At 40.0% G+C, this 23,618-nt stretch overlaps 1 protein-coding gene across 1 annotated transcript in view; it reads left to right on the top strand.

Annotated features, from left to right (window-relative positions):
- The first annotated feature begins 1,941 nt into the window (after positions 1-1,941).
- The window catches only part of Galnt5 (polypeptide N-acetylgalactosaminyltransferase 5), a 48,314-nt gene continuing 26,637 nt past the window's right edge, over positions 1,942-23,618 (top strand). Inside the window, exons 1-4 of the mRNA XM_004629911.2 lie at positions 1,942-2,003; positions 2,037-3,567; positions 18,776-18,942; positions 20,396-20,515. Of these exons, the coding sequence (XP_004629968.1) occupies positions 2,132-3,567; positions 18,776-18,942; positions 20,396-20,515 (1,723 nt within the window). The 5' untranslated portion in view covers positions 1,942-2,003; positions 2,037-2,131. The remainder of the gene's footprint in view (positions 2,004-2,036; positions 3,568-18,775; positions 18,943-20,395; positions 20,516-23,618) is intronic.

Raw genomic sequence — 23,618 nt, 5'->3', positions numbered from 1 at the left:
TCTATTAAGCTTTGCTCTGAGTGACAAGAATTTAACTTATGAGCCATATCAGTCAGGGTCCTCCAGGTAACAAAACAAATGTGATAGATAGATAGATAGATAGATAGATAGATAGATAGATAGATAGACAGACAGATAGATGATAGACAGATGGATTAGGAGAATTGGCTTAAACAATTATGGACGCTAAAAAGATTCACAAAATGTTGCCTAAAAGACACAAAATCAAGGAAGTTGATAGCCTAGCTCAATTCAAATCCAAAAGCCTCAGAACCAGAAAAGCCCAGGGTATAATTCTCACTCTGAGACCAAAGGTCTGAGCAGCTTTGGGGCCACTTGTTCAAGTTCCAGAATCTAAAGTTTAAAGAAATTGGAATTCTGAATCCACATGTAGGATAGAATGTACATACCCCATTTATAGAATACAAAGAGTGAATTTGCCTCTTCTTTATCATTTTGTTCTAGCTGGAATCTCAACATGCTGGGTGAGGAAAGATCTTCCTTACTCACTCCACTGGTTCCAATGCCAAACTCTTCTAGAAATATCTTTACAACAAAGAATTTGTTATCTGCTGTTTGAATATTGCTGAAAAAGTAATCATCACATGAACAATATTTAAAAACCAATATATAAAAACTATTTTAACCAAAAATAATTTTTTAAAAGTGCACATATGTGCATATTCATATACAGAAAGAGAGGGCAGCTTACAGAAATTTTATTCTCAACTGGCATTTCCCAACTTTGGTTATACTTTAGAAAGAACTGGGAAATTTTTTTAAAATGTGATATTGCATTTACTATTTTTCTATCTCCAACTTATCAATCAGAATGTGGGAAGACTTCTTCCAAGAGATGCTAATGGAAGTCTTGCATGAAAACCACTGTCTTATCAGCACATCAGGGTCACTTGAAGTCAGGCCCAAGTTACACTGTCATCCTTTGTTACTGGTCCACGATGAAGATGATACTGAAATGGAGAGTGTGTTCTAATCCATTCAAGTTCCTTTAACAGAATACCATAGACTGAGGGAGACAAACCAGTGTAAATGACCAACCCATAACCCTGGAGGCTGGGAAGTGAGAGCCCCGGGCCTGGCTCCCAGAAGGCTCCTTCTTGTGTCCTTATCAGATGAAAGGGGCAAATTCATTGTCTGGAACCTCTTACAGGGGCACGGTGCCCATTCTGGAGGACTTCATCCTCACAATCAAATTATCTCATAAAAACTCCACATTCATAACAAAGTATCTAGAAACTTTATATAATATAACTTTAATTTGTGTTTATTGAATCCAATAATAAAAATGGATGGACTAGTGAAAAAAAATAAACTCACAAAGGAATATTTTGAATAACTCGACATCCACCTTTGGTAATGAGGATACAATGGATGCCTATTTTAAATTATTAACCACCTAAAGTTGAAATATTAAGGTCAGTAATAGTGCTTTCAGTGAGAACACTTGGGTACTTGGGTAGCAGAGGGTTAATGACCAAGAGTAGGGTAGGTGGGGTTTAAAACCAGGAACACAGACACTCCAACTTAGATAGCTTCCTTACTGTTTAATTACCCTTAAAACACACACTCTCATATAACACGGAAGGTGAGGGCTGAATGAAGTTTTCTGGGTAATGGCTTGAAATGTTTTCCTTATGAGATGTGGTGTTGAGTTACAGCACACAGCCGAGAACTGGGAGGAGAGAAGCTGCAGCCCCAACTGGCCCCCACCTTTCTTGGGCTCCTAGGAAGTTGGACCTAGGCTCCCAGAGACAGGGCCACTGACATGGCGAGCTGTCCTGTGTGCTGCAATCCCCTGCTCCCAGTTTGACTCAGGTCTCATGTTTACCAGGGTTTAGCTGGGCCAGGCGAGCAGGCACAGATGCTCTGCTGTGCAATGCCACGCAGGCAGGGACTGGCAGGCAGCGGGAGCTGAGCTTCCCCTTGGACTGACTGCTGTTTCCCCACTGAGTTCAGAGCAAGGGGTGATTTCTCTCAACTCTACTGCTGCTGCTGCTGCTGCTGCTGCTGTTGCTGCTGCTGCTGCTGTTGCTGCTGCTACTTCAACTCTGTCTCCATCCAGGTAAGCAGGCTCAAAGGGAGGGCAGGCTGCAAGGGAAGCCTTTGCACCATGAACAAGATCCGAAAGTTTTTCCGAGGAAGTGGGCGAGTCTTGGCATTTATCTTTGCGGCTTCTGTCATCTGGCTGCTCTTTGACATGGCAGCTCTCCGCCTCTCATTCAGTGAGATCAACACTCGGATCCTCAAGGAAGACATTGTGTGGAGGGAGCAGATAGGATTCAGAGTTCAGGCAGACCAAGTGAAGATCCTTTCCAGCAGCATCAAAGAGATGAGGCCTTTCCCTGGGGCACTTGGCCAGAGGGTGTGGGGTCAAAAGAACTTTAGAAAGATTGATCAGGGTGTGCTTGAAAGGAGGGATGATTTGGACCAAGCCCAGAGAGAAAGAAAAATGCAGAGCACCCTGGTAAGGAGCAAAGCCATGCCTTTGTGGCACCCTGCACATCGGCAGACTCCCGTGGAGACTTTGACCAAGCAGAAGATAGAGGTGAGAGACCGCAAACCGAAAGCCTCTTCTCTTCAGATGACACCAAAGCAAACAGTGCAGGGGGCTCAGAAAACCCCATTCATACCAGCAAGAAGAACTGCACTGGTCAAAATATCAGGACACAGAGGACCTGTCAGTACAAAGCAAGAAGCCCTGAGGTCTCATAATCTCAGCAGTGACACATCAAAACAAACAACAGAGAGGGACCTCAATGTGACCATTGATTTTAGAACTCACAAAACGAAGCAGCAGTCACAGGCAGTAGCAGATAAGAGGACATACCCTGCCAGCCCACCAGTGCCAAACTCAGAGAAAGCCACAGCCTTAAATAAAACTAAGACTCAGAGCAAAGAACTATATGTAAATAAACACAAAGTCCGTCAGGCTCTTCCTTTTTTCAAGTTCATCACTGACTCAAATGGCTTAAGGAGGCCATCTGTGAGAAGCTTGCCAAAGGATGCTGGTGCCAAAGCAGCTCTTAAGAATGAACTCAATTTCTCTGAAAGCCATGTTGTGATTGTAACCAAGGAGGAGGAACTAAACACAGACACCAAAGAGATGTCCAACTCTAAAATCAAAACTGTATTTCCTGAAATATTAGATAAAAGCCAAGGAAAACAAATTTCCAGGATTAGAAGCATAGCATCTTTCACCTCACCTGCTTTACAGAAAGCACCAGCATCTCAAGCAGGACACAAAGTAGATGAAGGGCTCAGACCAGCAAGAATTAATTTAACTGCTAAGGCACAGCCTGCAGAACACAGACAAAGTCATACGGAAGTCTTTTTGCCTAAAGACCAAGGGATGCACCACATATTAAGAATAGATGTGACACTTTCTCCGCGGGATCCCAAAGCTCTGGGTCAGTTTGGACGTCCTGTCAGTGTTCCTCCTGGAAAAGAAAAGGAGGCAGAAAGAAAATGGAAGGAAGGAAACTTCAATGTCTACCTTAGTGATATGATCCCAGTGGACAGAGCCATTGAAGACACAAGACCTGCTGGGTAAGACCCATTTCTCTCCTCTTTCCTGAGTCTCAACTACTTTGACTTTTATATAGAGAAGATTTATTTTGAAATAATTTTGCGTCAATTCTGACCAACTAAAGAATTAAAGCAGTATTAATTGTTAGATCCTATCCAAATGTTCTATCTAATATCCCATTGTATTTCCTTCCCTTTGGGGCAGAATGCTTGCCTAGCATGTGCAGTCCCCCACACTTGCCTAGCATGTACAAGGCCCTGCGTTCAATCCCCTACACTCCCTAAAAAGGTCCCTTGCTTTTGTAGCATTAACTGTTCTGAGTGAGCCCGTAGATGAATGCCATAAAGGCATGAGGTGGCATGCATGGCTCAAATTAATGGCCAGGGTGCCCAGAAGTTATATTCTGCTCCCAAAGTAGATAGTGCTACAGCTGCTCCATGCGCCTCCAGGAATAGTCCTTGTAACAATTAAATTCCTGTATTTCCACCATCAGAAGGTCAACCAAATCACAAATGCTTGATCTGGTTTAAATATAATTTTGTTTCTAGCTTTTCTAGCCCACTCCAAAGTGAGGGTACACTGTAGCCATATTTTCACTGCTCATTAATTGATCCTTCAACTCCAAGTGTACTTTGATTTTCACTTCCCTGAGCCAAACAATGATTGCCTGAACTATATTCATTAGTAAAAGGAGCCTCTTCATTATAATGTCAGCTATGATGAAGCCATTTTCAATCTCTTACTACTGGCAAACAGCTATTAGCTGTTAGAGACTAACTGCCCATTTAGAACAAGCACTGCACCTTCTGCACTCCTCATCTTGGTGTACAGCCGTGATGAAAACACAGAATAGCCACAGGTGGGAAAACTGAGGCTCTGTGCCTGTGATTGTGGAATGAGTAATAACTGAAGAGAAGTACTTCAAATCCACACTCAAAATTATGCTAACACTCTCCCTCCTCTTGTTTATCCCTCAAGAATGAGCTTCGAAATTATATTGGCCCAGAACTAATCTGCAACCCTGTATTTCATAGGATTACATGCACTCTTTTAGACAGAAAATGCAAGGGCATTCAGCGGTCACTTAAGCAGGTTTGTCTGAAAAAGCCATTAATAGCCAGGCAGACTCTAGTGGGTTTGGGAAAGAATCACACCCAGCACAGAAGCAGGAGCTCAGCTCGAACTGAGCAAAGGCCAGTGTGTGAAGCCAAAGCAAGCCACAGCAAAGCAGTCCTCATGTGATGGCTCCTAGGGCTCATTAGGTTCTTTTAATTTGGTCTGTGGAAATGAAACCCTAAAGCCCAGAAACAGTTAATGCTTCATTTTTTGGATCAATTTTGTATACTTATATCTAGGAATCTGGTCATCTGAACAACTACTTTGAAGATAACAATATACACTTTAACTACTATTACTAATTTCCTATCATCTGGTTTCAGAGTTCTATATAGCTTTTAATTTTTTTTAATTTTTATTATCTTTAAAATAAAAAACCCTGAAACACACTAAAATGTTATATAAAATTATTTTCAGGCTGTGTATACAAGACATACATTACAAAAAGAATTTCAGGTTTTAAAAAACTCTCGTCTTGAGGAAGGTCTCATTCTGGCATCTCTGTTCTGCTCTGTAGACCTGGACCCCTGGCTCAGAACTTAGGACAAACTCGCTTGATTCTTTTGTAGCTTCATTCATATATATTGAAATCTAATAGACTGATTCTTCCCATGTTGTTTTCAAATTTGTCTGTTTCTTTCACTTCTTCTGTTTGTTTAGTTATCTTACCTAAACTAACAAAAAAACTTCCTATGATTTTTATGAGAACTATGTTAGACATGCATATCATTTAGAAAACAATCCATCTTTTTACAATGTTGAGATTTTCATCTTTTCAAAGTAGTTGTTCAGATGAACAGGCATGTGTCTCCATTCATTTAAATATTGTATGTGTTTCATCAATGTTTTATAGCTTTCATGTATAAATTCTAATTTCAAGTACTATTATATATTAATTTTGATGTGCACTATTGGCATTGTATTGAGTCATATTAAATAAAATTAAAATTTTAAATTTACATTTTTTTTACCTGCAATAAAATAGTTACAGTCAGACTTTGTCCTCTGGAGGGGCTTGTCCAAGTGAGCAGAACTGCAGCGTGACCCTGCGGTGGCCAGTCAGAGAGCACACAGTCAGCACCCCTCCCTCTTCTCACACAACCCACCTTGGCTAAATAGAGGTCCATTCCCTCCAGATCTGCTGCCTGCCAGCTGCTTGGTTGCACCCCCAGGACAGAGGGGTTGTGGAGCTCCCCAAAGCCTGTGTTGCCCTCTCGTTCCATTCTTCTTTGAAGGAGGATAAAAGATTGTTTGCTTTTACCCAAACATTCTGATGATAAATACATTTAAATTATGTATTTGATGGATAAATATTGAGAGAAAATATAAGCTAAAAGTATTTTATTCATCAAACAGGAAAGATTTGAAGTTTTGCTCTTTGATTTTATTTGAAGTCTTGCTAAGAAAGTACTTAGATGCCTTACAACAATACGTACAGTAAGATTTTTAAAGATAACAGATTTTAAAATTCAGCATAAGGAGAAAACTGTAATGTGATACAATCATAAAATGTATGTGGGGAGGAGTGAAACAGCAACTTACAGGTCTATAAAGCACAGGAGGATGCCCGGGCTACAGCGCTGCCCGCAGCAACCTTGTGTGTGCGAGCACTCTGCAGTCCTTTGCATCCCCTCATATCCACCACGCCGTTTTACAGTTAATCAACACAGTATTGAGCTGTTCATTGAATATAGATTGACAAAAGATAACATAAATTTCACATATTCATTTAAGCTCAATTCCCTTCAGTAAAGATAATAACTAGTTACTAGTTAATAACTTCTTATGGATGAATTAGCTGGTATTCTAGGACAAGACTAATGTTAATTAGAGGAGCAAAGTAGCGGTACTAGGTCAGCTTCTCCTACCTTAGCTCTACAATCAGACTCCTACAAGGTATTTTAATTTTTTTTTTTTATTGTTGGCTGGCTCAGGCTGCCTTAAGGGCAGGTCTGGTAAGGCCTGGGAAGCTGGGGATCGAACTGCAGTCCTTTGCTCCTGATTGGGTTTGCCCCAGCAGGCGCTTAAACAGCTGAAGTAACCCACAAGCCCCCCAAGACTCTTACAAATCTGCCTTTTTCTCTTTTCCCACTCAAGTCTTAGAGAACCATTTGTAAAACATTGATATGCAATTTCAAGTTCTTTTCAAAAGCACAAGTGCTCCCTCCACCGTTAGTGTGGCTCACATTACCCTTTCCAGTGGTGCCCATGCCTCCCCCTCTTGGCCTGGACCTCCAGCAGGAAGCACAAGGGGCACTGGGGCCTTGGCAACCAGGAGGCTTTCTGCACATCATGTTCATCACCATCCCCTGAAGCTCTTATTAGCTGGGCTGTCATGCCACCTGCCTGGACCCCACACTGGCGTGGCCCTCACCACTTTCTACCACACATGCTAATCTAGCATTGCTCTTAATCCAACCACAGCCTCACCCCCCCCACCATGGCTTTGCTGTGGCCTCTAAATTCCAGCACCCTTAATGTACGCAGCCTCTCTCAGGCTGCAACCCTTGGTGCAAGCTGCACTGACCAGTGCCTCGAGCACCTGCTCTCCCTTCTCAGTGAAATCGTACACTTCTTCAGGAAGCTGCTTTTAACTTCATTTCACATTCACTTGCCACTGGGAATGATGCTGTGTACTCCAGAGACACAGGTATATTACAGGGATTGAAAGTGTGTGTGTTTATTTATTTATTTACTTATTTATTTATGTATTGTATTTTAGTACAGGGTCTACAAGGTCTCACTGTATAGCTCGGACTTGTGGTGATTATCCTGTTTTCAGCCTCCCAAGTGCTGGGATAACAGGCGTGCACCACCACCCCTAGTCTCAATCACCATCACCGGCTCAGTATGCCCCAGGGGCATGGTCAGCATGGAGGCCGGGGATCGAACCCCAGTCCCTGTATCTGCCTAAGCAGGCACTTTAATTCGCTGAGGTATCTACTGTATGTTTACCTGAAATGACTTTTGGAAAATTGCTCCTACTGTAAAAGAATAACAGAGATCGCAATTAAAATAAACATTGTAATAAATCTAAAATTAATACTTACATCCTGATTTTCCATTTCAAATGTGAGGAATCTATCAGCATCTAGTTTTAAGTAACTATATCCTGCTTAATACTGTGATTTATTAACTGATTCATGTTTGTTCATATTTTGTCATTGCTTTCACTTTTAATTGGAAAGTTTTGCTTTTAAAGAATGGGAATCTCTTTAGCTCTGGCTTTTAATTTTAATGTTTGCCATTCAAGGGAGGGAAATCTCTTTATTTAAAAGAATATTTTACATCAGTAGGTAAAATATAATCTCATCTTCACCTAGAATGTTTGCCTGTAAAATACACTTAAATTTAAATGCTTTTTTGACAATCATTTTAAATTCCATATTTAATATTTTTTATACAGAATTAATCTTTTCTGTTCTTATGCTTAATTATTGAAGTTCATTTTCATGAGCTACACACTGGCATACAATTTTTTGCTGAAATATAACCTTATCTTCTAAAAATATAGGGCAGTTCTACTTGGAAAAATCAATCTTTTGGCCAGTAGCTGTCATTAACATGGGACTCCAAAAATGAACTTCAGAGTGTACTTTCTGAACCTGGTTTAGAAAAAAATGACTCAGGAATGTGTGCTGCCATCATTCAGTTTTTAAAGTACCAGAAGAATGTGTGTTAGTTGGACGTGGTGTTTTGAGATTCCTGGTTTAATGCCTTGCTTCTCCTAGATAACCCTGGCGAGCCCTTCCAGGAAGCAAATAAAATACCTCCTTGCTCTCTTACTGCAGAGTTGGCGACATCAATCTGTAATTTGGGTCTTCCTTGCCCAGCTAAGGGCAGTACTCTTGTGGCCCATAGCCCTGGGCGCTTGCCACAAGCAGCCTAAATTACTGAAGAGAAAGCGAAACTCTTAGGAACTTTCATTTTAACTCTACTAAGGTAAAAACCCAGAACTAATGAGTTACTAGAGGAGGAAGAAAAGATGAGGCCAAAGACCTAGAAGAGAAAAATAGAAACTGAATATGTTACTCTTCATCCACATTCCAGTCTTCTTAAAGTTTAACTGGGAGAGAGAGAGAGAAGAGAATTTAATGTCAAATGAAATTCAAAGCTTTTATTTTACATGGGATGACTTTTAATTAATGAAATAAGAATGCTTTGTGATTGATAGTGATTTGAAAATATTATCTAAAATTGTCTGAGGGAGCCATGAAATTTTTTTGAGAAAACAATCCAAAGGAAGGAAAAGTCTCACAGGATGGATTTAAAAGGGTTATTTCTTACCACACTTGCAACACAGTGGTGTCTTTGATAGTGTGTGTGTGTGTGTGTGTGTGTGTGTATGTGTGTGTGTGTTAGTGCACACACGTGCATGCCTGCAAATACATGTACTTGTGAACATATGCGTTTGAATGTTAGAATTTCTGTTCTGTTTCACTAAAAAGACATGTGCAAAAACAAGAAATAAAGGGAAAATTGTTTCAAAAGTGCAAGCAACATCATAATATAATAAAGGTGAAACGTGGACAAACGATGATTACTGAGCCTTTACGTGCATTTTTTGTCACATTTCCCCCATAACTAGACAAACAACAAAAAGAAAGATGAGAAAAGTGTTGCAAAAAAACTCTGCTGCTAGTTTGAGAAACAGAAATGGTCCAATGCTGCCTAATTAAGGTGGAGCTAATAAACATAAAAGAAAAGCAAATTGCTTGATTACCTAAATGCTACTAGAGGTCTAGAAGCATTCTGGGAGAGAGTAGTAAATATAGAACTTTTAACACCTATTTACACAACTTCTTCACATATCTACCCAGGGCCCAATTTAACCATGAGCCTAATTTGATCAGATTCTTGTTGCCCTAGGTCCTCCTTTCCTACCTAGAAAATAACTTTCTACTGGCTATTCTGCCTGACCCATTCAGAACAACATTACTCTGGAAGAGAAAAACTTTTTTTACTCAAGGGTCAAAAATTCACAGAAAGGGCTGGGGAGATGGTTCAGTGGAATAAGCGCTTCCCTGGCAAGCGCAAGGGCCTGAGTTCAATCCCCAGTTCCGCAAAAAAAAAAAAAAAATCACAGAAAATAGTAATAATTAAAGGCTCTGTTTTATTGTTTGCTTTCAAAAATGAAGGAGCTTTCTATGGTTCCCAGAAAACATCCATACCACGTCAACCTGGAATACCTTCTGAGTTAATCCTGCCTCTAAACTGTTGATAGAGATGGGTGAGAGTCAGGAACCAAGAAAGCAAGTATATTTATAAAGACCTCTCCTATCTGCACTGTCACTTGCTCCTGGAAACAGTTCCTCCAGATGGATAGTGTCATCATCACAGTTCTACCCAGAGGGAAGATGCTGGAGACAGAGAAAGCTGTGTTTCAGGTTATGGGTAGTCCAATGCTGGCAGCTCATTTCATTCCATGCAGTATTTGTTCACTACCTGCCATGAAGAGGCACACCAGGCCCAGTAGCCAGCCCTCTTCATCCCCCATGCATGGTGCCTAATTTGATCCTTAAAACCCCACCAAACTAGGTAGACCAAATGGACCAGAAAGCAAAGTAGCTTTCCTGAGCACTTACAGCACACAAGAAATGGGGCTGATCCCAATCTTTAATCTTCTGGTTCTTGTCCTTTGACTGGCTGGTTCTCTCCCTACTCCCAAGTTACTTGTGGCTCATGGTGAGTAGCACCCCATCCACTTCCTATTGGCTTGCCAGGGCTCTCTGCATAAAAGGAACTCCTTCTCCTATGGTGACTGACACAAAAAGATTATGTTCCAGGCAATGATATGTGTCTCTCTACATAGATTCTGTGTGTATGTGTGTGTGTGTGTGTGTGTGTGTGTGTGTGTGTGTGCATGCACACTCTATCCAGTCCTCCCATCAACACTGAAACAGTCTTTCCCATAGATTCTATAAATGGGAACAATGAGGTTGTAAAAGAACAGCAACCCAACATTAGCACTGAGGTTCAAAAGAAAATTTCCCTTCTAATTCAGGTGTTCTTTCCACAGCCTACAGCTTCTCTTTCCTTTGTTTCCTTATAATCGTATGACTTTTGAAGAAAATTTAAAGCAACTCTCTTTTCTACACATAAATCAGAGGTAAATTCAGCTAAAGTTGCATGGAAAATTGGAAAACTAAAATCTATATAAAGACTCAAAAGTGGGGAACCTAGTTCTTTATGTTAAGAGGAGTAAGGGAGGCAATGATTCACCAGGGTCACACACAGCAAGAAACAGCACAGACCCCCACCCAGAGCTCTTTCTACTGCATCTACCACCTCCTGCACCTGCAACCCCCTCACAATTTCATCTTCTCAGAACAGATTGAGTAAGTGCTGAATATTAATGATGGTAGTTTAGATTTTTGAGTTTGAGTCTCGCATGCACATGGACACCCCTCTCTTAGTAGTACCCACAGTGTCAGCTGGCAAAGGCCTTTGGCGTTGAGGAGATGAGTTTGACTTAAAGTTCTCAGCAGCAAGGTGACTTAAACTGAGTGTTAGGGAGAATCTACCCTAGAAAGATCAAAACACAAAAGTAGGTGTTTTATATAATATACCCTCCTATCAGTAAGAGGCAAAAAGAAAAAAAAAATCCTTAATAATTCTAAGGTCTCAGGGAAAGGCTGCGATTCCAGGCAGAGCTCCTCTGCTGGATGCTTCATGCCCTGATGCTCTGGAAGATACCAGAGCATGGGGAGTGAAGGCCCCTGAAGACTCCCTATAAGGCTGTAGTTGAATTGCAAATAGAAGCTAAGAAAATATTCTCCCGACCTTCTGTTCAAACCTGTGAAGACTGAGACTTGACCCACATAGTACATTTCCACTGTGTTGGAATAAAATGAAAAATTCATAGATATAAAAGAATGTTATCGTTCCCCCAATCTACTGATTTGAAACCTTTATTTCATAGGCTTCATTCAAATCAGGTTAGTGACTGAGCATTCAGCACACAGAAGCTGAGAGGGTGAAACATATTCCTTTCTGAGTCTCTCGATAAAAGGTTGAGCACTTAGATTCAGATTAAAAAAATGCCTCGGAAAAGGGCAATGTGGCCAGGCAAAATGTGTGCATTTGCATCATGGGTGACTGTAGGTTGTCACACGGGCTTTCACCATGAAGTACCCTAAGTATTCTGTATCCACTCATCTCATCAAATCTTCACAGCCATTCCATGATGCAGGCATTAGAATATTCATTCCAAAAATGAAGAGACTGAAGGTTTGGAAGGTTAAGGGACTTGCCCCCAGTCAAGGGGCAAGTAAGTGCCCTTTAGTTCCTCATCATCTTTCTCAATGCCAGAGTAGTCTGTCCTACTGCAGTTGTGTCCCAGTATTGTTTGTTTCCAGTATGGAAACTAGATGAAATTGACAATTGTCAGTACAAATGATCGATGCAGAAGATGACACTAATAGAATGCTTTCTGATCTGACCCACTTTACCCATGAACAAAACATTCATATTAGATACCTAGAAACATGCCTGACCTATTGGAAGTGCTCAAAATCAGCCTCATAACTATTAGTGTGGCCTAACAACTGAGGCACCCAAATCAAGACACTCTCTGAAACTGTATGTGAAATCTCTGGCATCTTGTTAGTCCCCCTCTTTGTCATCTGTTAAGAATGCTTCTTAAAAGGCACTAGCAAGGTCTGTAGCATATCATCTTCCAGGGTTTTTCTTCAATGTGATTCTTTAAACACACTTAAAATATACATTTGTCAATAATTGGCATGTGAACTGCTTACTTGTTAGCAATGTCTAGCAGACCCTTTCATGACGTACTTATATGGGTTTCTGCTGGTGAAATTAAGGAATCATGAAACCTCCAGGGAATGGAGGGTCAGATATTTGACGAGAGCTCTTCTCACTTCTAATCCCAGAGTGGCTATCATTATATGTGTTAGAACTTCCTTCTAAAACAGACCAAAATGCTACTGATTCACAGTGTACAAAAAGCCATCTGTATGGACCCATTTGATTAACTCTACCCAACTTATTTGATTTTGTGCCTCTATGTTTCTAAATCAAGTCCAATTTTAACCATAAAGTAATGCTCAGGATTTCACAGCTAGTCTTGTTGGTTCATGCAGAATGCAGGCAGCTGACCTTTGCTTTTTAGAACTGATTTGTTTTTCTCAGCACCAAATGTTGAAAGAACATTTAAGTGTGAAATGTACATTTCTCATTAATTTGTGTTATAAAATTAGAGACATGAAGTCACAGGAAGTCGCTGCTGTCTTCCATTTGCTTCCCTCCTTCAGGATGTGGCATTCTTTACATTTCCTGCCCTTTCCCCACTCTAGGCTTGCAATGGGACATTTAATTATTGTGCTTTCCCAATCCCTTACCAAGGATTGGGTTCCTTGGCCTGCCTGTTATGGTGACTCCTTTTGGACTACTCCAATATTTGCTTCACCTCCTCCTACTCTGAGGTCTCCAGGCACTAGTGGAACATACATATTAGTATTCTTTAAAAACCTGACAGCCATAGTTTCAGGAAAATGCTCATTGACCCTCACAAATCTTATGTGTAACTGGATAGAATTCTCTCCAACTGCAGTATTAACTTTTAATCTCCATTCTCCTCAACCCCTGTACTATCACATTAGCGAAGAAGCTTTCCACAGTGTGAGCTCCAAAGTTATTGTTTGTAGTATCTCATCCCCTATTCATAACATTATCTCCATATGCTATCACCTTTTATCTTTCTGTCTCAAAGAGAAATATCTCTTCTTTCACTAAAGAAGATTGAAATTTAAACTCTGTTCTATATTAATTTTTCCATCTATTCACTATGTAGTAATCAAATACTTATTATTTGCAACTGTACTAGAAGCTTGTATTGGGAAATAAAAGGCAGATTTGACCCAGACTCAAACAATTCTGAATCCAGAAGATTAAGTGAAATGTATAAAAGAATATTATAACAGAAATGTCGGTGACTGTCATGGGAATAATATAACAACTAAAGTTTTATAAAGTAGCCAAAGGAAACCTTTTGTGTGGTGACAGTATGTAAACTAATACCTAAATGGAAAAAGGAAGCCAGCCATGAAGGTACTGTGAAGGTACAAAAATACTAAAAGTTAAGGAAACAGCAAAAGAAGGTGAGGTAAAGTATATAAGTGGAAGGTGAAATGGCTCCAACTGGAAAATAGGTGGGCAGGGAAGTTTCATGGCATAATAATATTTGGCTTTCTTTTTTTTTACTTCACCCAGGAAAGATGTAGTCAGTTCCCCTACCACTGGGACAAATTACCTGACACCCACAATACAAAGGAGGAGAGTTTTATTCTGGCTCAGAGTTTCTGAGGATTCAGTCTGTAGTCAGCTGGTTGCCAGGCAAAACGTCACAGCCCAAAGATGTAGTACAACAAAGCCTCTTAGCTCATGATGACCAAGAAGCAGAGGCAGGGAACAGTCGCAGACAGGAAGTGGCCAAGATGCTTAAATCTGGTTATTTAGTGTCCAAGGACATGCCTCCAAGACCCACCTAGACACATGCAAAACAGTGTCTCACTAGTCCCTTGGACAATTCCTTAATCCAGTCAAATTAACAGGTGTTGATTAATGGTCACAGACTGACTTAAAGATCTTAAGCAATAAATGGGGTGAATACTGGAAAGAGTGAAAATAGAGCCCTGTTAGGAAACTGTAACAATAATCCTGGACAAAGAGGCAACATCTCAGCTAGGGATGGCACCACAAGAGTGTACTGTTGGAGTCGAGATGTGTGCTGACAGTACAATGAGCAGGAAGTGGCAGATTGGTTTTATTTAGCATCATAAAAAGGAGGAAGTCTAGAATGGAATCTATGTTGCTTTTAACAAGTTGGATGACAATGTCATTAAGAGGGGAATTGTTGAACAATGCACTGGGGTTAGTAAGATCAAAAATGAAAAATGTTGCCTAAGATGCTTGCTTGCTTGCTTGCTTGCTTGCTTGCTTGCTTGCTTGCTTGCTTGCTTGCTTTTTACATAGTTAGTGCAGGGTCTCACTACACAGGTCCTCCTGTTTCCACCTCCCCAGTGCTAGGATTACAGGCTTGCACCACCAAGCCCAGTTTCAGTGTTCAGCTTGGTGCTTCTGGGGTTCTGGCGCCAGCATGGCCTGCAGTGCCAAGGATTGAACCCAGGACCCTGTGCTTTCCAGGCAAGGGGTTAGACTGCTGAGCTATCTTCCCATCCCCAACTTTATGTTTAAGATGTCCATGAGACACACAGGAGAGATTTGAATACCTTGTGGATGTATAAATCTAATTTCAGGAGAAGTATCACCTAGATATAAATTAAAAAGGCATTACCACCTTACAGTTGGAGGTATGGATGGGATCCTATGGTGAAATATAACATAGAAGAAAATGAAATACAGGATCCTGTTCTGATAATCTGGTTAGAGATAACAAAAAAGAGACAAAAACTAAGATATTGAAGGTGAAGGCCAGTGAGTTAAAAGTAGGAATATATAACATCTCATGGGACCTGAAGAAAACAGAGAATGGGTGAAGGAGACTAACCTGTTAATTGTAGCAACAGCTACTGTCACATGAATCAGTAGAAGGAGACATCGCTCCATTAATAATCTTACTATTTTTTTCCATCTCAACTCTATTTGCTCTTTCCCTGAAGCTCAGAAATAGGATTCTGTCCCTTTCTATTACAGAGAGAGAAGAGACAAGGATAAAAAGCTGCCTTTAGTTCCATCTATCTTCCTGCCCATGTCCTTGCTTTCTTCATTTTCTTCTAAAATAAAGTACAAAATGCTGTCCCTTTCTACATCTGCCTCTGGCTCCTTATGTATTGCTGTGTAGCCTTCCCACACCCTCCTTGGGAAGCATAATTCTCATCACTCTGTTTTTTGATGTTCAGTACCAAAGATTCTGAGAATTGGACTCTAACTTAGAGATTTCTTGACTTACAAAAGTTTAAGAGTTCATGCTTGTCTACTTCCAAAATTTCCCTTCAAACATTGAGTGTCATGCAACCAAATGTAATTTTTCCATTTCATAAATCAGACCCACATGTGCAAACATCATATTGTCTCCTTAGTGTGAGAATCTGAAAGAGAAAAATGGAATCTGAATGGTACAATAGATACTGGCAAAGGGAATGAATGTATTCAAAAGAAAAGTTACTGAGTTGAGTAGAAGAACAGGAGAGGCAGAGGGGGGAAGAGATTTATATGCGTATGTAAGCAGGATGATTTGGACAACTGTACTGTGCACTTCTGCTGTCTATGGAAAGAAGTAGTTAATGCTTAATTTGTTTTGTCTCCTGTTTTAATTGTTTCTGCTTTTTGTCTTCTTAATTTCTTATACATTTCTTTCTTTTTTTCTTTCTTCCAATTTTGTATGTATGTATCTGGTAATATGAATAACTAGTTGGTAGACAGCACTGCATTACAGCAAATATGTGAATTTGTATTTGTTAAGTGAAATTCTTTAATACTATTTCATAATAAAAAAATGATAATTTTTCTATTTTATACTCAGAAATCTTTATATTTATGCTTTTAGCTATTTATTTCTAAAACTGTGCCAATATTGTGTCACAATTTGATATTACTAATTAGTACCTTCATAAATTTGAACGCATAAACTGATAAACTTCAAAGAAACCCCAAAATGTGATGAAAAAAAGGAAAGAAAAAGAAAAGAGAGAGAGAGAAAAAAATATATATATATATATCAGAATTTGCAAATAAAGAACATGCATATTTAGCTGAGAATACCAAGCTAAGTGTCACAGGTGTGCCCTGGTACCTTCTTCCTGTTCATAGTAAACTGTGAAAGGGAGGGGGGTTAAATTGGAAAAAAAAAACTTTTAAGCAATATTTTTAATAATCTATTACAGCAGCCGTATGAAATTACTACAGTCTCTAGGTAAGCACGATACTATCTCATATCCAGAAATGCCAATTTATATATGTTCTGCCTACAATAAAGATTTGGCAGCATTTTATGTTATCATTAGATACCTGATCAATAGATATTTATTTTGATTTTTACAATATTTTTAAAAACAGGACATGTTCTTATCTCCCCTGAATTTGTTTTTAAGGATTAGCCATAAATAATAAGAAAAATAAATTAATTTTACCCTAGACCTCAAGTTTTCAAATAGGCCTATCAGTGACTCATGCATCATCCTTTTTCTTGGTTTGGGTTTGCTTTGTTTTTTAAGACATAAATTTCCTGGTCTTATTTCTGAACTGATTAACTGGGGTTGAGGATTGGATGCACATGATTTCCAACCCCTTACCATTTATTGTGATAACCCACTAATTTCAGAAAAACCATTGAAATCACAGAGCACAGCTGAGTTTTCGCCCCATTTTCTGTGCAGATATACATTAGGTAATTTTATTTTATTTTATTTTATTTATTTATTTATTTATTTATTTATTTATTTATTTATTTTGCGGAACCAGAGGATTGAACTCAGGCCCTTGTGCTTGCCAGGGAAACACTTATTCCACTGAACCATCTCCCTGGCCCCAATTAGGTAAATTTTATATAAAACATTGATTCTATTTCACAAGTAGATTTTTAATCTGCTTTATAGTTGGCGAATCAGTGTTGAAGGAAGTTATACAAATTCTCCAAGCCAGTAATTAGAAAGAACTACATTTGAGTAAGTATTTACTTGATTTTCAAAACTTGTAATCCAAGAATCAGCATCAAACAATGGAGTCAGCATAGAACACTGTTCTTATCACGTTCCCATATACATTTTTGCTAGATAAACAATGCTGGGAAACTTGTTTAACTTTTCATATTTCATTTGCTCTATTTGAAAAAGTGTACGATAAGTGTCTCTCGAGTAATCATTATGAATATTGAATTAACTTGTGCACAATAATACTTTGCCAACTGTACTTACAGTGCCATGCACATGAGATTGATTTCACTGCAGGATTTAACTCTTACCTCTGTCTTAATTGTTCAGTAAGCAAAATAAGCCATGTTATTTGACAGAAGCGTCAGAGCTCACAAGTGCCACGTCTACTGTCAGCTGTTTCTATTCTCGTGGACTGAAGACTTCCTGAGTGGTTCCTTCTGGAGCCAGATGGGACTGTAGCTCTGCTGCAGGCTGGACAGTCCCAGCCGTGCCGTTTACTAAAAGTAGAGTCATGAACTAGTTTCCCCGTGGTTTTGGTCAGTCATCTGTAAGATACCAGTGGCTTGAGATTTAAATTACAATAAAGCATAATTCTTACAATGTTTTTTTTATTATATTGTGTTAGCAGGAAAAGGCACACCCTCTGTGAGGCTGTTCTGGCACTGCCTTGGGACAGTAACAGAGGCACAAGGCAGAAGAACGCCCGCTGTGCAGACGCACAGCAGAGCACGGGAAAGCCCAGGACCAATTTCTGCCATCTGGATCCTGACCCCCACTTAACTTTGCTCTCATTTCTAGGTCAGCAAAATGACTTCAGCTATGGCTACTCTGCAGCATGGTCTCAATAAGGAGCCTCCAGAAGGGCAGGGATGCTGTAGAGCATTTCATTGCTTGCCCCATCTACAATGTGCCAGAAGTGCATTCAGAGTAGAAGAAGGGATGTCTCTTTTGGCACATGCCAGTGAGCGGTTATGAGGGCAACCATCAATTATTTAGTAACATTAAATAACTTAGAATGTTCTCTTCTGCCAATTTAACAAGGACAACAATGGTTGCCGCTGAATGAATTCCTGAGTCAGAAATTATGCTGGACCTTTTCTGTGGGTTATCAGTAGCTGCAGAATTCTGAATGAACCACACCTCATATTGTACCTGAGGAGTCGAGGCACAGAAAATTAAGGAAAGTAAGGATTTGAGAAATCTAGGTGGTTGTACTGAAGTGGAGTCTGAACACCTGTAAAACCCCAATCCTAAGGCTGCAGTGTGATATCTCCAGTGGAGGCACTTTTGTTGAGCACTGTTAGTATTTCTATCAAGTACCATTTCTGGTGATGAGAAACAGAAAATGAGGAGGGCAGGCAGAAAAGACAAACAGGTAGATGACTCTGTGTGTGTGTGTACAGTGATACTTTGTGACCTTTCCAGCCATGCCATGGATCTCACTGATGCATCTCTTGTGCTATCCTCTGTCTTGGCCCAGGTGTGCAGAGCAGCTAGTTCACAATCAGCTCCCAACCACCAGCATCATCATGTGCTTTGTGGATGAGGTGTGGTCCACTCTCCTGAGGTCTGTTCACAGTGTTCTCAACCGCTCCCCGCCACACCTCATCAAGGAGATTCTACTAGTAGATGACTTCAGCACCAAAGGTGAGAAAATCACTCAGCCTTTGTCCTAAAATGTCAGCATTTGGCAGAGGACAATTTTAATTTTGATGGAAAAATATATGCTAATCCAATGAAGCATACACATTGTAAAATGGAGTCTTAGAAGCATGAGTCTAACTATCTACAGGAGATGAAAGTCATCAAAGGCCTTATTGGACTAGCTGTCTTCTACTTCCATTAAGCTGTGACTTTCTTGCCATATGGGAATAATTTTTATAAAGATAGCTTCTTGCAGATGGGAATTTTGAGATATGTGAGTCCAGAAGATATTTCTTATAATTCCACATCTTTTTCATGAAATCTATGAAATAAATGTCCCACAATTAATAGAATACTTTTCCAGCTGTAATGGCTAGATTACGCTCTGTGGAGTCACAGAATGGAGCCCTATAGCTTCTTCCTCAACAGCAAGGAAGGCTGTATGTTTGTTTAAGAGTGGAGAAGCAAATTTGCAAGAAGACCAGAGAAGTATACTTTTACGAGAGTTCAAAATCAGAGTCCACCATGATCTTTAGGTTGGTTTTTGTTTACTACAATGAAGACTCTCACCATTTAGATTAACAAATCATTTCTAGATACAGGCGTTCTCACACAGCCAATGATGACCATGCTACATATGCTCAAAATGGAAGGAATCCATTGCATTTTCATTTAGAAAACAGCAGATTCATGGCAGCATGACCAGAGCAGCGAGGCTGTGTCTGTGCCCATGGTGATCCATCGAGTGGTTTCTTTAGCCTCACAATTCCGTCCATAATCATACTGAGCTCATGAAGCAGGGAATGCCTGAGGAAAACTAACTGAAAACTTTAAGATGTGGCTTTGAAATCATAACAGAAATAATATATAGTTACTAACCAGGGGAAAAATCCCTTTATGAGGTGGACAACTGCATCTCATGGGACCTGCAACTTATAAAATTTTCAGTGTTCTTTTGAAGAAATATAACATCAAATTTGTAGGCGAGTGAGCTACAAAATATTGCTGGAAGCCATTCCTGCTTGGAAGAAATCCTAATAGCATAATGATACTCATAGGCAACTGGAAGCCATGGAAATATGTCCTTAGTCCCTCCCCAAAAAACGTTCTCCTTTAGATGGACTGCTCTGTGACTGTGCAAGAGGCGAGGACAGCCCGAGGGAGGGGAAGCCAGAGTGAGGGCCCTGAGCAGCTGCAGGGGTATCAGCTTCTCTCACAAGTTCTCCCGTTTGCACCCACTGCTTAGCCTCTCCCCAGGATTCGGAAGTCAGGGAGCTTAGAATATTGAACCCAGATGAAATACTTCTAAGATAATGACATCAGGTCATGAAATTATGGCTCATGGAATAAAACGTAGTGAACTATAGTACCATCATAGTGTTTGGAATTTCACATCCTAGAAGTACTTCTGGGACAGACCTAATTAATTAAAGGGCTTCTTTGTTTATTTTTATAGACTACCTAAAAGAAAATTTGGATAACTACATGTCTCAATTTCCAAAAGTTCGGATTCTTCGCCTTAAAGAGAGACATGGCTTAATAAGAGCCAGGCTGGTGGGAGCCCAGAATGCAACAGGTCAGAAGCTATTTCTCACTGTTTTCACTTCTTTTTGCTTTAAATTAAATTGTTTTCCATACATAAAGGAAACTTGAAAGAATTAAATAATGATCAGCCATACATAGATCAGTTTATTCTAATTTCTAACCTTTTGGAATATGTGCCTCATTACACACATATACAGACACAAAAACATTTCTACGCATTTTTTTCTGAACCTTTATTTTTTAAATTTTTTTTTCATATATATGTATTAGGACAGGGTCTACAGGGTCTACAGGGTCTCACTGCATAGATCAGACTTGTAGTGATCCTCCTGTTTACAGCCTCCCAAGTGTTGGCATTACAGGCATGTGCCACCATGCCAGGTCTCAAACATTGTCCCAGCATGCCCCAGGGATGGGGCCAGCACCACACACTGGCAATCGAACTCGGGCCCTGGGTCTACCTAAGCAGGGATTTTAATCCACTGAGCTATTTGGCCAACCCTTCTGAACCTTTAAAAAGAAATTTACAGAAATTATAACACAGTACTGCTAAGTATTTATTTATTTAATATTATTATTATTATTTTTTTTTGGTGGTACCAGGGATCAAACTGAGGACCTTGCACTTGCCAGGCAAGCACTTATTCCACTGAGCTATCTCCCTGGCCCCTACTGCTAAGTATTTAATAGGCATTACTGAAGAATAAGAATATTCTATTAAATAAACATAACTTTCATACCTAAATAACATCTATAGACACGTTTCAAATTTTCTGATTTTTCCTGAAATGAGTTTTTTTTCATTTATGTATTTGGTATAACTCACTCTTGTAGTGATCTTTCTGATTTCAGCCTCCCCAGTGCTGGGATTACAGTCATGCGCCACCACGCCCAGACTCGTTTGCTGGCCCAGGGTGCCCTTGGGGTGGGGCTGGCATGGCATGCAGGACGGGGATTGAACCCTGGTCCCTTAGCTTGCCAAAGCAGGCACCTAAAACAATTTTTTTAATCTAAGTATTGTACTAATCATGTGCTTGATTGTTTTATTTCTTTATTCATTCAATTTAGAATAGTTAACTCTGTATACTGTGTTAGCATATTACTATATCTTTAATAGTTCAGCTCCTTTGTTTGGTATAATTGACCATGTTGTAAAATTTTCTGTTTGCTTTTGTTATTCAGAGGATAAATGGTATGATACATAAATGATAAGAAGCGTGTACTTCTTATCGCATCATATCCAGAGGTACGTAGTGCCAGGCTATCTCTTAGTTAACAATACTGAAAATTTGTTTAATATTTTTACAGCTGGACCTTTTAGTGGTTGTAGAAAGTGGTTTGCTGGTTAATGTGTTTTTAAGGAGCATAAAAAATAGTTAAGAAAAAACAGAATTGATGCAGAATTTCACTGAACAAAATGATTGGAATTCAAAAATGGTTGTTGTACAGCAAACTGTTATCTTCAAATTAGTTGTTCAGATTACCAGATATAAGCATGTAAAATTGGTCAAAAATTATAAAAATTAAAAAGGAGAGAGAAAAACATATAAGCATTAGCTTCTCCTTTCAATAGACCAGCAGATAGCAGCAGCACAAGTAGCCAGCTCTCCTGTGTGTGCACATATATATTTCTTCTTCCTTCTTTCTATTTCCTTCTTTTCTCTTTTTCCTCATCCAAGTTGTTCCTTCTCTTTTAGCAGTTTCTTTTTATTTCACACTATCTGTTGTACTTTTCAGATTTTATTTACACTTTCAGGTTCTTACACTAGGGAGACAATACGACGTCCGTGAGAACGTAAGCATTTCTTCACACTTTACCCAGCAGCTCAACATCCACTAACGATCATTGGCTCAGATGATTATCATAATGGCGATATGAACTTGTTTTTCTGCTATCCTTTCTACTTTTGTTAAAGCTGGTATTCCTTTGTGATGAAGCAATGCCCTGTCCCCTGTCCTTCTCCTTCCGATGTGTCTCCTCCTAGCCCTTTGATTTGATCCTCACCACCGCAGTAGGACACAAGCACAATCAGTTTCTGATTTTATACGTAAGAAGGCAAAAGCATAGAGAGGTTGAGAGCACCCGGATTCCCTGGGCTGGTCAGTGGTAGAGCCCTGCTTGGCACCCTAGTCACTGTGGCTCCAGAGTCTGCCTTTACCAATCACAGTTTGCTGCCTTAGTGTATATTTAACACTCACTCTGCCCCAGAAGTGCTGGTGTTGCTGCCTTTCGCTCACTTTGGCTCAAGCATATTCCAATGCTGAGCTGCCTGCTTGCTGGAAATTTACCACACTGCAGCTTGTCCTTCAGTTCAGAACTACTTCTTCCCTTGAGTTGCTTACAATTTTCTTTTGTGTGTGTTGGTGGGGGGGGTGGTCTATAGTGTGTTCAGGGTCTCACTGCTAGGTCGGACTCATAGTGATCCGCCCGTTTACGGCCTTCCAAGAGCTGGGATTACAGGCGTGCACCACCACTCCCAGTCTCAATGGCTGGCTCAGCCTGCCCCGCCCCCCGGGGTGGGGGTGGGGCCCAGCACGGCAGGCCTAGGGAACAAACTCCCGGTCCCTGCGCCTGCCTGCAGGCACTTCAACCTGCTGGACTATTTGGTTGGCCTACAATTTTCTTGTTGTAGAAACTTTAAGTGAACAATGAATTCATCATACTGGAAATAGAAGCTATGATAGCTAAGATTCTTAACGCGAGCCTGTGTTTGGAGAAGTTAAATGGCACTCCATGCTTAATTTCCTTTGAAAAGTAATTAGCTACGACTGATTCACGAATAGGGCACACAAAACATACTTTAGGTAACTCCTGATATAAAAGAAGAATTTGTCAGACAAGTCATACAGGAAACACAAACATTCTAGTGCCGACAGAAGTGGATTTAGTTTATTCAAAGTAAAGAAAAAGGTTCATTATGGCTAGTGGGTACTGACCACTGAGAGTGTTATGATATTTTCTTGGACATACAAAGGAGATTTTTGTGCAGTTAGATGCCTCATTTAAGGAGTACAGATGTCAGGTTTTTTTTTTTTTAATTTTTATTTATTTTTTTGTGTGTGTGTGTGTGTGTGTGTGTGTGTGTGTGTGGCCAGCTCAGCCCACCAGGGGGCGGGGCTGGCTGGCATGTGGT

This window comes from Octodon degus, unplaced genomic scaffold (assembly GCF_000260255.1).
Source record: "Octodon degus isolate 3935 unplaced genomic scaffold, OctDeg1.0 scaffold00032, whole genome shotgun sequence".
Taxonomy (NCBI): Eukaryota; Metazoa; Chordata; class Mammalia; order Rodentia; family Octodontidae; genus Octodon; species Octodon degus.
The sequence above is the reverse complement of the archived record's forward strand: the minus strand, read 5'-3'. Positions and strand labels throughout refer to the sequence as shown.